The sequence below is a fragment of the Cherax quadricarinatus genome, unplaced genomic scaffold, assembly GCF_038502225.1.
Source record: "Cherax quadricarinatus isolate ZL_2023a unplaced genomic scaffold, ASM3850222v1 Contig40, whole genome shotgun sequence".
Classification (NCBI taxonomy): Eukaryota; Metazoa; Arthropoda; class Malacostraca; order Decapoda; family Parastacidae; genus Cherax; species Cherax quadricarinatus.
In genome coordinates this window covers 495,722-510,603 of record NW_027195066.1, presented here as the reverse complement: position 1 = coordinate 510,603, position 14,882 = coordinate 495,722, and the positions used below count along the sequence as shown (strand labels likewise).

General features: G+C 42.6%; 1 protein-coding gene across 1 annotated transcript in view; it reads right to left on the bottom strand.

The window, feature by feature from the left end:
- Positions 1-8,578: 8,578 nt before the first annotated feature.
- Positions 8,579-14,882, bottom strand: part of LOC128700664 (zinc finger protein 568-like) — a 59,510-nt gene continuing 53,206 nt past the window's right edge. The window contains exon 2 of the mRNA XM_053793947.2: positions 8,579-12,103. Coding sequence (XP_053649922.2) covers positions 9,800-11,152 — 1,353 coding nt within the window. The 5' untranslated portion in view covers positions 11,153-12,103 and the 3' untranslated portion in view covers positions 8,579-9,799. The remainder of the gene's footprint in view (positions 12,104-14,882) is intronic.

The following is a 14,882-nucleotide window of genomic DNA, read 5'->3' as shown; positions in this document are numbered from 1 at the left end:
CGAGCACAAGCAGGAGACCACCAAGGCACGCATTTCTGAGAATGCCTGCCCGAAGTTTGGGGTATAGAATGAGAAGCTGCGGTGAAAACGGAGGACGAGAAGAGGTGTATTATTATTATTATAATCAAAAAAGAAGCGCTAAGCCACAAGGGCTATACAGCGCTGCAGGGTAGGGAAGGAAGCAAGGGAATTGGATGGCAGAAGGGAGGGGGGATGATCAGCAGGTTACAGAAAACAGCGGGGCACGGGATAGTACGGGGGTAGAGGGTAGCAAGAGATTGAAGTAGAAAGGGCTGAAAGTATCAGAATTTGTGAAGTCAGTCAGTCGTTGTCAAAAAGTCAATGAGAGAGTCCGGATGAAAGGTGGGTCCATCAGCGAGAAGGGAAGGTAAAGAGAGAGCAGCGGGGCAAAGACGACGACAGAGGTAAATTCTGCGTGCTCGTTGATAAAGTGGGCAGTCCAACAGAATGTGGCTGACTGATAATGGAGCTTGGCAATTCTCACAGAGAGGAGCAAGACGCCTCTCCATGAGATATCCATGAGTAAGACGAGTATGGCCAATGCGAAGACGGGAGAGAGTAGTCTCCCAACCTCAACACTGGTGATAAGAAGACGGCCAGTAACCTATACTCGGTTTAATAGACTGAAGTTCATGGGCCCAAAGAAAGCTTCTAGTGCCAACCCTGTGGTAAAAAGGGTGATAAATACTATCGTACCACGGTCAGCTGATAAATTGGACCAGTCAGCTGTCGCTGCACCACAGCTGCTGCTGCTGCACCACAGCTGCACCATGGTCAGCTGTTGCTGCATGACAGCTGCTGCTGCACCATGGTCAGCTGCACCACATTATTATTATTATAATCAAAAAGAAGCGCTAAGCCACAAGGGCTATACAGCGCTGCAGGGTAGGGAAGGAAGCAAGGGAATTGGATGGCAGAAGGGAGGGGGGATGATCAGCAGGTTACAGAAAACAGCGGGGCAGGGGATAGTACGGGGGTAGAGGGTAGCAAGAGATACAAGTAGAAAGGGCTGATTATTATTATAATCAAAAAGAAGCGCTAAGCCACAAGGACTATACAGCGCTGCAGGGCAGGAAGGAAGTGAGGGCATCAGGTGGCAAAAGGGAGATGGATGAGCAACAGGTTACGGATAACAGCGGGGCAGTGGATGGTGAAAGGGTAAAGGGCAGCAAGAGACTGAACCAGAAAGGGCTGAGGGGAGTGCGAAAAGTATCATCAGAGTTTGTGGAGTAAATCGGTCGTTGTCAAGAAGTCAATGAGAGAGTCAGGATTAAAGGAGGGTCCATCAGCAAGAAGGGAAGATAAAGAGAGAGTAGTAGAACGAAGACGACGTTGGAGGTAAATTCTGCGTGCTCGTTGATAGAGAGGGCAGTCTAACAGAATGTGGCTAATCGATACTGGAACTTGACACTGCTCACAGAGAGGAACAGGGTGCCTCTCCATGAGATACCCATGAGTAAGACGAGTGTGGCCAATGCGAAGGCGGGAGAGAGTGGTCTCCCAACTTCGGCACTGATGACAAGAAGACGGCCAGTAACCTATGCTCGGTTTAATAGAATGAAGTTTGTTACCGAGCAGAGTTGACCAACGTTGTTGCCAACGGGTGCTAGAAAGGGCTGAAAGTATCAGAATTTGTGAAGTAAGTCAGTCGTTGTCAAAAAGTCAATGAGAGAGTCCGGATGAAAGGTGGGTCCATCAGCGAGAAGGGAAGGTAAAGAGAGAGCAGCGGGGCGAAGACGACGACAGAGGTAAATTCTGCGTGCTCGTTGATAAAGTGGGCAGTCCAACAGAATGTGGCTGACTGATAATGGAGCTTGGCAATTCTCACAGAGAGGAGCAAGACGCCTCTCCATGAGATATCCATGAGTAAGACGAGTATGGCCAATGCGAAGACGGGAGAGAGTAGTCTCCCAACCTCGACACTGGTGATAAGAAGACGGCCAGTAACCTATACTCGGTTTAATACTGAAGTTTGTTGCCGAGCATAGTAGACCAACGTTGTTGCCAACGGGTGTGAAGGTGGGAAGATATTACAGCAAAATAGTCCGTACATGGAATACCTCTATAAGAAACTGGTAGGTCATGTACTGCTGACCGCGCAGCAGTGTCTGCCTGTTCATTGCCCTGTACGTCAACATGACCAGGGACCCAACAAAAAACAATATCTTTATGCTTAGTAAAGATGCGGCGTAGCCAAAGTTGGATACGGAGGACTAAGGGGTGAGGTGTATCAAATTTTTGTATAGCCTGTAAAGCACTAAGGGAGTCTGAGACAACCACAAATGATGACACAGGCATAGATGCAATACGGATAAGTGCTGTAAGGATGGCATATAATTCAGCAGTAAAAATACTAGCTGAAGATAGTAAATGCCCTTGTACGACGCTGTCCGGAAACACTGCTGCGAATCCTACGCCGTCAGAAGACTTAGAGCCATCTGTGTACACAGCAATGGCATGAGAATGAGAGTGAAAGTGGTCAAGAAAAAGAGAGCGGGAAGCGACCGTAGACAGTTGGGCTTTCGAGCAAGGGAGGGAGAAAGAACAGACTCGAACAGCTGGAACTTCCCAGGGGGGTAGGGAAAAGTGAGATGCTACATGTACATAGAAAGGTGGTAGTTGAAGAGAAGACAAGAGCGAATGAAGGCGAAGAGAGAAGGGACGGAGTAAGCAGGGGCGGCGAACAAATAAAGAATGTCTACTAATATCAGTGACCATTCTATAAATGGAAGGATTGCGGAGATCATGAGAGCGTACATAGTAGCGCAGGCAATGGGCATCACGGCGATCGGATAAGGATGGAACGTTCGCTTCTGCATAGAGGCTTTCGACAGGGGAAGAGCGAAAAGCACCAAGGCATAAACGTAATCCTTGGTGATGAATGGGGTTAAGGCTAGAGAGAGTAGCAGGAGATGCCGCTGAATAGATCTGGTCACCATAATCAAGTTTCGATAAAATAAGGGTGGAATGTAGGTGAAGGAGGGTTCGACGATCAGCTCCCCACGAAAGATGAGCAAGGGTTTTAAGAAGGTTCAGCCGGCTGTGACAAGTTGCCTTCAGAGAGGTAATGTGAGGTTTCCAGGATAACCTACGATCAAAGAGGAGGCCCAGAAACTTGACTGTATCACGTTCAGGGATACGTGAGCCATAGAGGTACAAAGGATGATCAGAGATGACAGAGCGTCTAGTGAAAGTGATTTGGTGGGTTTTAGTGCTAGAAAATTTAAACCCATGTGTGGTGGCCCAATTGGAAACACGGTCGACTGCATGCTGGAGAGAAACTGTAAGGAGGTGACAGTCAGCGCCTGCACAGGCAATAGCGAAGTCATCAACATAGAGTGATGACCAAATATTTGATGGAAGACTAGAGGCCAAATCATTAATAGCAAGGAGAAAAAGTGTTGTGCTCAGAACACATCCCTGGGGGACACCTTCAGCTTGGACAAAGTCCGGGGAGAGCACATTATTAACCCGAACACGGAAATGCCTGTCAGTTAAAAAGTTCTTAAGGAAGGATGGTAGATTGCCTCGAAGGCCTAAGGAGTGGACTTGGGCTAAAATATTATACCTCCAAGTTGTGTCATATGCCTTCTCAAGGTCAAAAAATATGGCAATAACTGAGTGGTTATTCGCAAAGGCATTACGAACATACGTATCCAAGCGCAGTAAGGGGTCTATGGTAGAACGTCCCTTACGAAAGCCATATTGACGAGTGGAGAGACTGTTGTGTGTCTCTAAATACCACACTAAACGTCTATTTACTAGACGTTCCATTACTTTGCAAACTGCACTGGTAAGAGCAATGGGACGATAGTGGGAGGTTTCATGTCCCGTAGTGCCTGGTTTGCGGAAAGGGAGAACAATGGCGGATTTCCACAGCTGTGGAAGAACTCCTTGTGACCAAATAAGATTGTAAAGACGTAATAGGACTGCAAGGGCTGACTGATGTAAATGTTGTAGCATACGAATATGAATGTCGTCGGGCCCAGCTGCCGATGATCGACAAGCTGAGAGTGTTGCCTCCAGTTCTTGAAGTGTAAAAGGCACATTATACTGTTCTTCTCTGAGAGAAGAAAAGTCCAAGGGTGCTAACTCTCTGGCAGACTTTGAGGAAAGAAATGAGGGGCATAGATGGAGTCCCTGAGAAATACGGACCAGATGATTGCCAATTTCATTGGCAACATCTAGTGGGTTTGCTATATCAACACCGGCAACTCGCAGAACAGGAGCCGGGTCAGGAGAATATTTACCACTCAGTTTTCGTACTTTTTTCCAGACTGCACTCATAGAGGAAGCAGAGGTGATGGTGGAGACATAATCTCGCCAGCAAGTGTGTTTAGCGTCACGGATGACACGGCGAGCGATCGCACGCTTCTGTTTAAAATCAAGGAGTCGCTCTGTGGTTCTATTGTACCGGTACCTGCCCCATGCAGCGCGTTTCAAACGTACTGCACCAGCACAAGCAGGAGACCACCAAGGCACGCATTTCTGAGAATGCCTGCCCGAAGTTTGGGGTATAGAATGAGAAGCTGCGGTGAAAACGGAGGACGAGAAGAGGTGTAAAAGCTCATCGATGGAGGACGAAGAAGGAACCTCTTTAAAAACAGTCAGGTGTGAGTAAAGGTTCCAATTTGCCCGATTAAATTGCCAGCGTGGGGTGCGAAGAGGTGGCGAATATGAAGGGGAAGAAAGAATGATTGGGAAATGATCACTGTCATGTAAGTCCGGGAGAACAGACCAAGTAAAGTCTAATGCGGCGGAGGAAGAGCAAACTGAGAGATCGATGCAAGAGAGAGTATGAGTCCGAGGATCAAAATGGGTGTGAGTACCTGTATTTAAAACATGGAGGGGGTGGGTGGCAAGAAAAGCCTCTAACTGAATTCCACGGGAATCACAGTGAGACCCTCCCCAGAGGAAATGGTGGGCATTAAAATCACCAAGTAACAGAATCGGTGGCGGTAATGACGAAACAAGGAAGGCAAAATCCGGAATAGATAATGCCCGAGAAGGAGAGAGATATAAAGAACAGAGCGTATACCACCTATGTAAGTGGATACGGGCTGCTGTGTAATGCAGCGAAGTATGAATAAATAGTTGATGGTACGGAATATCAGTGCGGAGAAGAAGGGCACTTTCATTAAAGGTCCCATCAGGAAAAGGATCTGAAGAATACAACAAATTATAGCCTGAGATGTGAGAAATAACAGCAGAGTGTAATTTTGGTTCCTGTAAGCAAACACCAACAGGGGCAAACTGGGAGAGTAACATCTGAAGCTCACCCCGATTACCCCTGAGGCCGCGTATATTCCACTGTAAAAAGGCCATGATTGGCAATGATAAAGATACTTGAAATCCGCAGGTAAGGGTTCCTACGGACTAGAAGGGTTAGAAAAGTCCACATGCGGAGGCAGTGGAAAATGTTCAAGCAGCGAAGGAACGGTGCGCTGTGAAGAAAGGAGTTGCGCAGATGGAGCAGAGGAGAGAGAAAGAGCGGAAGGTGGATCAGTGTCCATTGATGGTTTGGTCTCTGCAATATATTCAGAGATTGCTTCAAGTGTTTCGGAATTCAGAGATGTCGTATGGGAGACAATATTGGGAATGGTAGGGGGAGGATGAGTAAAGATTGGAACTGTATTGGACTGTACCAAGGTAGAGGGGGGCGAAAGGGTGGAGGGAACTGGAGAAGCGTGGCAGGGGACAGAAGAGACAGGAACCTGGGAGGTGGCAGAAGAGGAAGAAACTTGGGAGGGAACAGGGGAGGAAGGTACATTACGAGGAGGAGGGTGAACCTCTGCACTTGTAACCGAGCCAGTGAGAGGGGAAGAACTAGGGACAGAGACAGGGAGGGTAAAATGAGGAGGTGGAAGATGGGTAGGAGGTGTTACCGGACCTTTTTTTGACTTTTGAGAAGTAGAGGGACGATTGGGAAGAGGTGTCGTACGAGGTCTCGTCGATACTGAGGCTTGTAAGAGAGAACTCGAAGAAGCGAGATTAGACTGAGGCGTTGAAGTAGGGACGTCTGAGCCGAGGACAGCAAAAGGATTAGATACAGGAGTGATTATGGGAGAGGTAACCACAGAGGTGGGTGTAGAAGATGGGATACCAGAAGTGGGGGGACGTTTTGAAACACGGGAATAAGAAACACGTGGGAGTCTCCCTTGGAGGCGGAGATGAGAAACTGCCATGGCATAAGGGAGACCTTCTGTCTCTTTGAGGTAACGGATTTCCCGCTCGTTTAAATAGACCTGACAACGGCGAGAGTACGAAGGGTGAGCCTCATGACAGTTAAGGCAAGAGGGAGATCGATTGCAAGACGTATTAGAATGGTCATCGGCACCACAGACTGGGCATTCGGCGATAGATCTGCAATATTTCGCTGGATGGCCAAATCGCCAGCAATTTCTACACTGTTGTGGTGTAGGGATCACCTTTCGAACTTGTAACCGATGTCCTGCTATATAAACGGAGGATGGGAGTTCTCGGCTGTCAAAAGTTAAACGAGCCACATTGCTAGGGTATCGTCTCCGCCCACGGGCAGGAAGAACGTAAGTGTCTACCTTGAGGATTGGGAGATCTTGGAGTTCCAGCTGTTCGAGAATGTCGGTGCCACATGTCTGGAAATTTTGTTGAACTATGGTATGGGGCAGAATAACGGTACCACTACAAGAATTGAGGGAATGATGTTTTTCAAGGGTGACAGGAACAGTATCTATATGGGAAAGACGAGAGAGCTCACGAGCCTGGGTAGCATTCTGTACGGTAATGATGCGCGTACCGCTCTTAAGAGCATGAAAAGAAATATCTTTACCAACATGGCGTAGGAGTGCCTTGCCAATACTATGGTCAGAAAGATAGGCAGTAGAGGAAGTTGGTCGTAAAGTGAAGAATTTAGTCCACTGTTCAGTCTGAAACTGAGCGTGGAAAGGTAGTGAAGGACGTGTCAATCGTTTCTGAGAAGAACGAGAAGGTGAAGGTGGAGAAGTATCATCAGCAGGTAATTGTCGTTGACGTTTAGGCGTGGGACCAGAGTTGGTCCGACGTGGAACGGGTCGGCGATTTGAAAATTGCCGCACCGTAGAGGGAGAGGCCGGAAGCATAGTCAGAGGAGAGCGAAGGTCTGATAAATCGAAGGAGTCAGTCGAGGCCTCAGTACCTGAAGCGGGTGAGGAAACAGCACCGGCAATAGGTACAGAGGCATGAGGAATGTCTGAAGAGTGGTCCAAAGACGAGGCGGGGTCAGAACGGGGTGCGGTATCAAGAAGGGGCCCGGGGGTACTAGGTTCATGGACTAGGGCTGCCATGGTTAGGTTACTTCTTTCTTTTTGTTTTTAAGAAAAAAAAAGAAAGAAGAAAAGAAAATAAAAACAAAAAAAAGAAAAAAAAAGGGGGGACCGGGGAGGGATAGTTCCTAGGAGGAATGAAAGGGCCAGAAATCTCCCTCCGCGCCCAAGAGGACTCGACACCGCTAGTAGCGCAGATGCAGCATGGAACCCGTGCCATACCCTACCCTTCATGCCAGTAAACCAGCAATCTGGGATAGCAACCTCACATCTGCCGAGCTACCTCGGTGGACAAAAGAGAGGGCGGCCGGATATCCGCCACAAAGCATACCTCCTTCAGCCACCACCCCCGGAATCCGAAAGGTGGCTTCCAGAGATACACCCGTCGCCCAAAAGACACCCAAAGCTACTCCGGGATACCGGAGAGGGATCGGGACATCCCTAGGCAATCCAGATTCCACGGCAAACTACGCCACCGCCAAGAAACCTCAACGGAATGGGATGGACCCCGGTGTCCTTTCCCCTACCTAGGAACTAGCGCGCCTGTGGGAGAAATCACGAAGGCTAAAAAGAGGAAGGGCAAAAGGGAGGGGTGAGGAGGAGGAGGAGGAATGGAAAAAGGGGAGGATGGGGAGGATGGGATAGGGGAGGGGAGAATGGGGGGTAATTAGGTTCGGTCTGAGGAAGAAGACCGACAGGGCTAATTCCTCAGACCAAGAGCCTCTTCACCACGCCAAGGAGCCCCCCTTGAAGAGGAGCTGCACCACAGCTGTTGTTGTTGCTGCACCACCATCAGCTGTATTACTCGAAGATGTGGAGAGAGTGTTGTTGGTGTGGCTTAACGTGAAACAATTACCGAGAAACAATTAACCCCGGAGGGTTAGCCACCCAGGATAACCCAGGAAAGTCAGTGCATCATCGAGGACTCTCTAACTTATTCCCATTGGGGTCCTTAATCTTGTCTCCCAGGATGCAACCCACACCAGTCGACTAACACCCAGGTGAACAGGGAAAAACGCCTGGAACTAGTGCTCATATTGGTGAATTTAAAGCCAGCAAAGGTTGGTTTGAGAGATTTAAGAATTGTAGTGGCATACACAGTGTGATAAGGCCTGTTCTGGAAGAAAATGCCAAACAGGACCTACAGTACTCAGGAGGAAAAGGCACTCCCAGGACACACAGTCTCATCAGTCATTGCTGCAAGGTGTCATTTATTCTTCATTTAGTAGAGTAGTACATGCACAATATATATTGTGCATGTACTACTCTACTATTGTGCATGTATCCTTCTCTTTGTGTGTAGGAAAATGTATATTTCATGTGGTAAAAATTTTTTTTTCATACTTTTGGGTGTCTTGCACGGATTAATTTGATTTCCATTATTTCTTATGGAGAAAATTCATTTGCATAACGATAATTTCGCATAACAATGAGCTCTCATGAACGGATTAATATCGTTATGCGGGGGTCCACTGTACTTGCCACACAGCTTTCGTACCTTCTTCCCAACCACACACATAGGGAAAGACGAGGTAATGGTAGACACGTAGTCTTGCTAACAAGTGCGTTTAGCATCGTGTATGATGCGGTGAGCAACTGCCCTTGCCTGCTTAAAATAAAAAGACGATCTGAGATCCAATTATATCGATAATGGCTCCACGCAAGATATTTCAAACTCACTGCATGGGCACATGCAGGAGATCACAAAGGCACGCATGTCTGAGAATGCTTGCCTGAGGTTTGAGGGACAGAACGTGATGCTGCAGTCAAAACTAAGGTTGAAAACTTGGAAGGGAAGACTGGAGGATACTTAGGTTTGGTTTAAGGATGAAGACCAAAGGGTTTAATTCCTTAGACTAAGAGCCTCTTTGCTGTGTCAAAGAGCCCCCCTTGAAGAAGGAAAAATGCATCAATCGGAGTCATTTAACAAAGACAATAAATTAACCTCATCAAGCATGACTGTCATTAAACAATTGAGATAGGTCTTGGTGCATTCCATGCTTACTCTTAACACTTAACGACACTAGTATGGTTTATCTTCTGGATGATTTCTCATGTTATAAGATTAAAATTATAGCTAAAATATATCACACACATTCATCTTTAATACAGTTTCTCTTCTAAATGATTTTTTTTTCATGTTTTACAAGTGTGCAACAGTCTAAAACATTTCCGTCTGAACAGCGACATGGTTCACCTCCTGTATGAATTTTGTGTTGTGGCTAAAATGCTTCAATAATTCGGAAAAACTGATATGGTTTATCTCCTATAAGAAGTCTCAAATATTTTTCTGATTTACAAAGGTCCTTTTTTTCACTAAAACATTTCACTCAACAATGATATGGTTTACATTATGTATGAACCTTTTTTCTGCTGCAAGGAAAGATTTATAAGTAAAATAATTCAACATGGAAAATAATGATATGATTTTTCCCTTGTATGAATTCCATTATGGGTTATAATATAGTTAACTTATTTCACATGTAACAATGATATGGTTAACTTCCTGTATGAACTTCATAATCTACAGTAGCAGACACTGAGCACTGATATGGTTTACATCCTGTATGAGCTTTCTCATGTGCTACAAGGCCATTTTTATTACGAAAACTTTTTAAACACACTGAACACCGATAAGGTTTCTCTCCTGTATGAATCCTCACATGTGTTTTAAGAGAACGCTTAAAGGTAAAACATTTTGAACACTCTGAACACTTGTATGGTTTCCTTCCTCTATGAATTTGTTCATGTTGTACAAGATGGCCTTTCCTGCTAAAACATTTCATACACTCTGAACATTGATATATTTTCTCTCCTTCATGAATTTTTGTGTGAACTGAAAGATAACTCTTTCTGTTAAAACATTTCATACACACTGAACACTGGTAAGGCTTTTCATCTGTATGAACTCTTGTGTGTCTTTCAAGATCCCTTTTATTGCTGAAACATTTCAAACATTCTGAACACTGATGAGGCTTCTCTCCTGTATGAATTTTCTTGTGTATAATAAGATAATTTTTTTGCCTAAACCATTTTAAACATTCTGAACACTGAAAAGGCTTCTCTTCTGTATGACTTTTCATGTGCTTTACAAGAACACTTTTACTGATAAAACATTTCAAACATTCTGAACATTGATAAGGTTTCTCTCCTGTATGAATTTTCTTGTGTATAATAAGATAATTTTTTCGGCCAAAACACTTCAGACATTCTGAACATTGATAAGGCTTCTCTCCAGTATGAGTTTTCTTGTGTTCTACAAGAATACTTTTATTGCTAAAACATTTCAAACATTCTGAACACTGAAAAGGCTTCTCTCCTGTATGAATTCTCTCATGCTTTACAAGAACACTTTTTCTGCAAAACCATTTTGAACATTCTGAACACTGATAAGGCTTCTCTCCTGTATGAATTTTCACATGTTTTACAAGATTACTTTTATTGCTGAAACATTTCAGACATTCTGAACACTCATAAGGCTTCTCTCCTGTATGAATTTTCTTGTGTGCAACAAGATAACTTTTATGGCTAAAACATTTCAGACATTCTGAACACTGATATGGTTTCTCTCCTGAATGAATTTTCTTGTGTATGACAAGATTACTTCTCTGTCTAAAACATTTTAGACATTCTGAACACTGATGATCTATCTCTCCTGTATGTACTTTCATGTGTCTTTCAAGCCAATCTTTATTGCTAAAATATTTCAAGCATTCTGAACACTGATATTCCTTCATGGCAGTGAGATCTTGATCCAAGGAATTCAACCTGACCTCACCTTCCTTGAACTGACCCTGATTACCTTCCATTTCCCCAGGTGCTGTATTAACCCCTATGGGTTTAGTGCTCATCTCATGAATGTAATAATAATAATGAACACTAATAAGGTTTATCTTCTAAATCAGAGATTGCCAAACTTGGTACCCAAAAGGGTTTGCCAAGGGCTACACAGGTATGTTTTTACTGTCACTTTATTTATTTCAATACTTATTTATTGGTCTTCAGACTTTCATAGACAAATATAAAGTCCCAAATGCTAAAACAACACTGTTCAATAATAGAAATATTTCAGTGCTATACTTACACAAATGAGGTAGGTATAGGTATATATGACTATCTCAGACAGTCATACATACCTTTCAGAGAAAGGTATTTTTTCACACCTGTAGAAAAGAATAAGCAGTGGATAAGGCATAATATTACTCCAAAACATTTATGATGAACATAAGTTTGGGAACCTCTGATGTAAATGAGCTTAAGAGTTATATAAATATTTTTGCTGTAATATTTTAAGAAACACTAATGGTATTTGTTTCATTATGACATCACATATTTTCAGAGATTTTCCTGATATGTCTAAATAATTAACGAGTTATGTATTGTCATCTGCAATATTTACAAAAAATATTCAGCAAACCACTGATATAACAGACCTCAATATAATGAACTTCTAAAATTATGAGCAAAATCCACTAGATAAATTGCACTTTTAGCTCCTTTATTTCCAAAGTTCATTGCAGTATATCTGTAAAGTGTGTGCATAGTATTTTATTAAGTATATATAGGTATTTAAGTGATACTTTGTAGTATTTTTCAACATTATCCTGATATACTAGACACTTGGACAATCCCCCTATTAGTCCGTTCTATCAAGGGGTTACTGTAGTTCATTACAAAACAATCAAGGTATATAATAAAGGTAAAAGAGAATGAGGTGATGTTAAAAGACACTTGTACAGATGCTTCTTGAAAGACAGGAGATTTCAAGTGTAAACATTCTTGTTGCTCATTGCTCACTACATCTGTGGATTAGAAAAATGAGTTAGTGCATTGCTCTTTTCTCAATTTAAGCAGCAATAAATAATGAATCTGAAAAAACTTATGATACAAATAATAAAGTTGTTTCATAAAATTCACATAACTTTTTTAATTCATTCATTTATTTATTTTAAGTCTTTGCAAACAGTACATTGAGATTTTATATTTACAAAAGTGGGTTGCAATGCAAAGAGAGCCTCTATTATGCCTAGGCATTATGGGCCAACTTAACATTATTGGCTTACAGTGTGAGGGAAAAGTTCAACAGATAGGAGTAGCGAGCGAGTATATGGTAACGATAGTTTGATTGCCGGCTGCTTGTTAAGGTAGCGTCAGTCTAGCTCCCGCTGTCCCCTCCCCCCCTTTCGCCCCCCCGAAAGGTGACGTGTGGGGCTCCGGCCAAACAGTAATCACTCGACTCACAGCTCCCAGCACAACTGTAAGTAAAAGCCTCTGCTCCTATTCTAGTGGACTTATTGGTTGAAAGCTTCACTTTTGGCCAATAATAAACTTAGTCCTTTCAGTTTTAAGCTCCACATGAGACTTTTAGATAATCACCACCTTTTTTAAGTATCTTACACTTATCATGGAGAGTGATTTCTTAAGCAGTGGGTAACCTGTCTCTCTTTCCAGCTTGGAATGACTGATCGGGTCACCTGCCAACCAACGAAAAGTGTTGAAGGAGATGGACTGAAACCGGTCTTGGGACGTCACCTTATAATCTACCTACCTGATTAATTGTAGTTGAGCACAGGATACTACCCCTCATCTTTGTAGTGGTGAAGAATCGGCGTTCCTATCATCTGGACAGACTATTCAAGGCTATAGACTCTGTGAAGAACTAGTCGTTGGGTTGTCATTCAACACCTGTGACCCCCCCAACATCACCAGTAATGGCTACAATTTCTACAAGACGGTGTCAACCTCCACCAGACACCCCAGCATGACTGTACATATTAGCGTTGAATTCAAATGTCATTTTTTCATTTCATTCTTCATTTTTCTTTCAAATAGGATACACCTTCATGTTTCAATGTTTTATCTTTGCATTAATAAATAATAAAGTGTTTATCTTTGTGAATTATTATTTCTTTTTCTATTCATTAATTTTCCTGAGGAGGAGCCAGCCTTGGTAATACTGTCTGAAGTTGTTACAGGGCTGAGTAAGCCTTCACATACATTCTACTTAACAATAAGGAGTATATCATAGTTGTACAGTAGGATAGTAATTATTTCATAGTTGTACAGTAGAATATTAATTATGAATGAATCAAAATTTGTATAATACAAAGATATATTTATATTCGAAAATACTTTTTGTGAAAACAATGATTCAATTATATTCCTGTCAACAATGGATAAAAGGTTCAATGTGATTGTTTCGGTTATGATGTGGGAGTACATAGGTGAGTAAATGTGTACTGAGTATTTAGCATTTAGTCTAGGGTGATTAAGTGGCTTTTGAGAAGAGTCTTAAACTGATTTTCAGACTGGGTTACTTTAATATCTTCTGGTAATGAATTCCATATTTTGGGGCCCTTTATGTGCATAGAGTTTTTACACAGTGTGATATGGACATGAGGTATATCAAAAAGAGATCTGTGTCTTGTGTTGTGGTCATGTGTCCTGTTAAGGTTAGTGAGGAGAAGTTTGAGTGGGGGGTTTATATTTGCATATATTGTTCTGTATATGTAGTAGGCACATGAATAAGTATGGATGTTCTTAATGGTGAGCAGATTCAGACTTTTGAAAATTGGTGGAGTATGCTGGTGAGAGTGGGAATTTATCATTCTTAATGCTGCCTTTTGCTGGGAATCATTTCAGAGTCCAGACTTCCAATTTAAAACTTGTTCTCAAGGTTTAAAAATTTTCACTGCCTCCTCAAAAAAAAAAAAAAAAAAAAAAAAAAAAAAAATATCTCACAAAATGGTAGAGAATTTTTTTCCGAAGATAATGACACAAAAGTACAAAATCTACTGGAAAACTTATGTTATTATACTGGTGCAAAGTTTACGGTCTTGGCGTAACTTATGCAACTGTGATTTTGACCACTCTGAGTCCTATTTTAGGACAATTTCATTGTTCCAGTTAACAAAATTCTTAGCTATTTTGCTAGGATACTTTCCATTCTATCAAATGAGCAAAAGAAACTGCCCATTCAACTATTTTAACTACCCAATAAAGTGATCACAATTCCACATTATGGCAAAATTCACATAAAATTAAAAATATGCCGATTTAAAAACTGAGTTTAAAATAAACAATGTAGATATTCTTGGCATTTGCTTTTCATTTTGAATTCTTATTCACACAAAATATAGAAGATTTATTCTATTTCTCAGGAAATAACATACAGTGGACCCCGGACTACGTCATTGGAATACGTAATGTTCAGAATACAGTGGACCCCCAGTTTGCAGTATTAATCCGTTCCTGAGAGCTCATCATAAACCAAAATTATCAAAAAGCGAATCAATTTTCCCCATAAGAAATAATGGAAATCAAATTAATCTGTGCAAGACACCCAAAAGTATGAAAAAAAAATTTTACCACATGAAATATTAAGTTTAATGCACACAAACTGAAGAAGACATGCACAGTTTGTACTACTCTACTAACAATAGAATACATGACACTTACCTTTAATGAAGATCTGGTGATGATTGATGGGATGGGAGGAGGGGAGAGTGTCGAACTTATTGTTCAGAAAGGGAATCCCTTCCATTAGGACTTGAGGTAGCAAGTCCTTTTCCAGGGTTACTT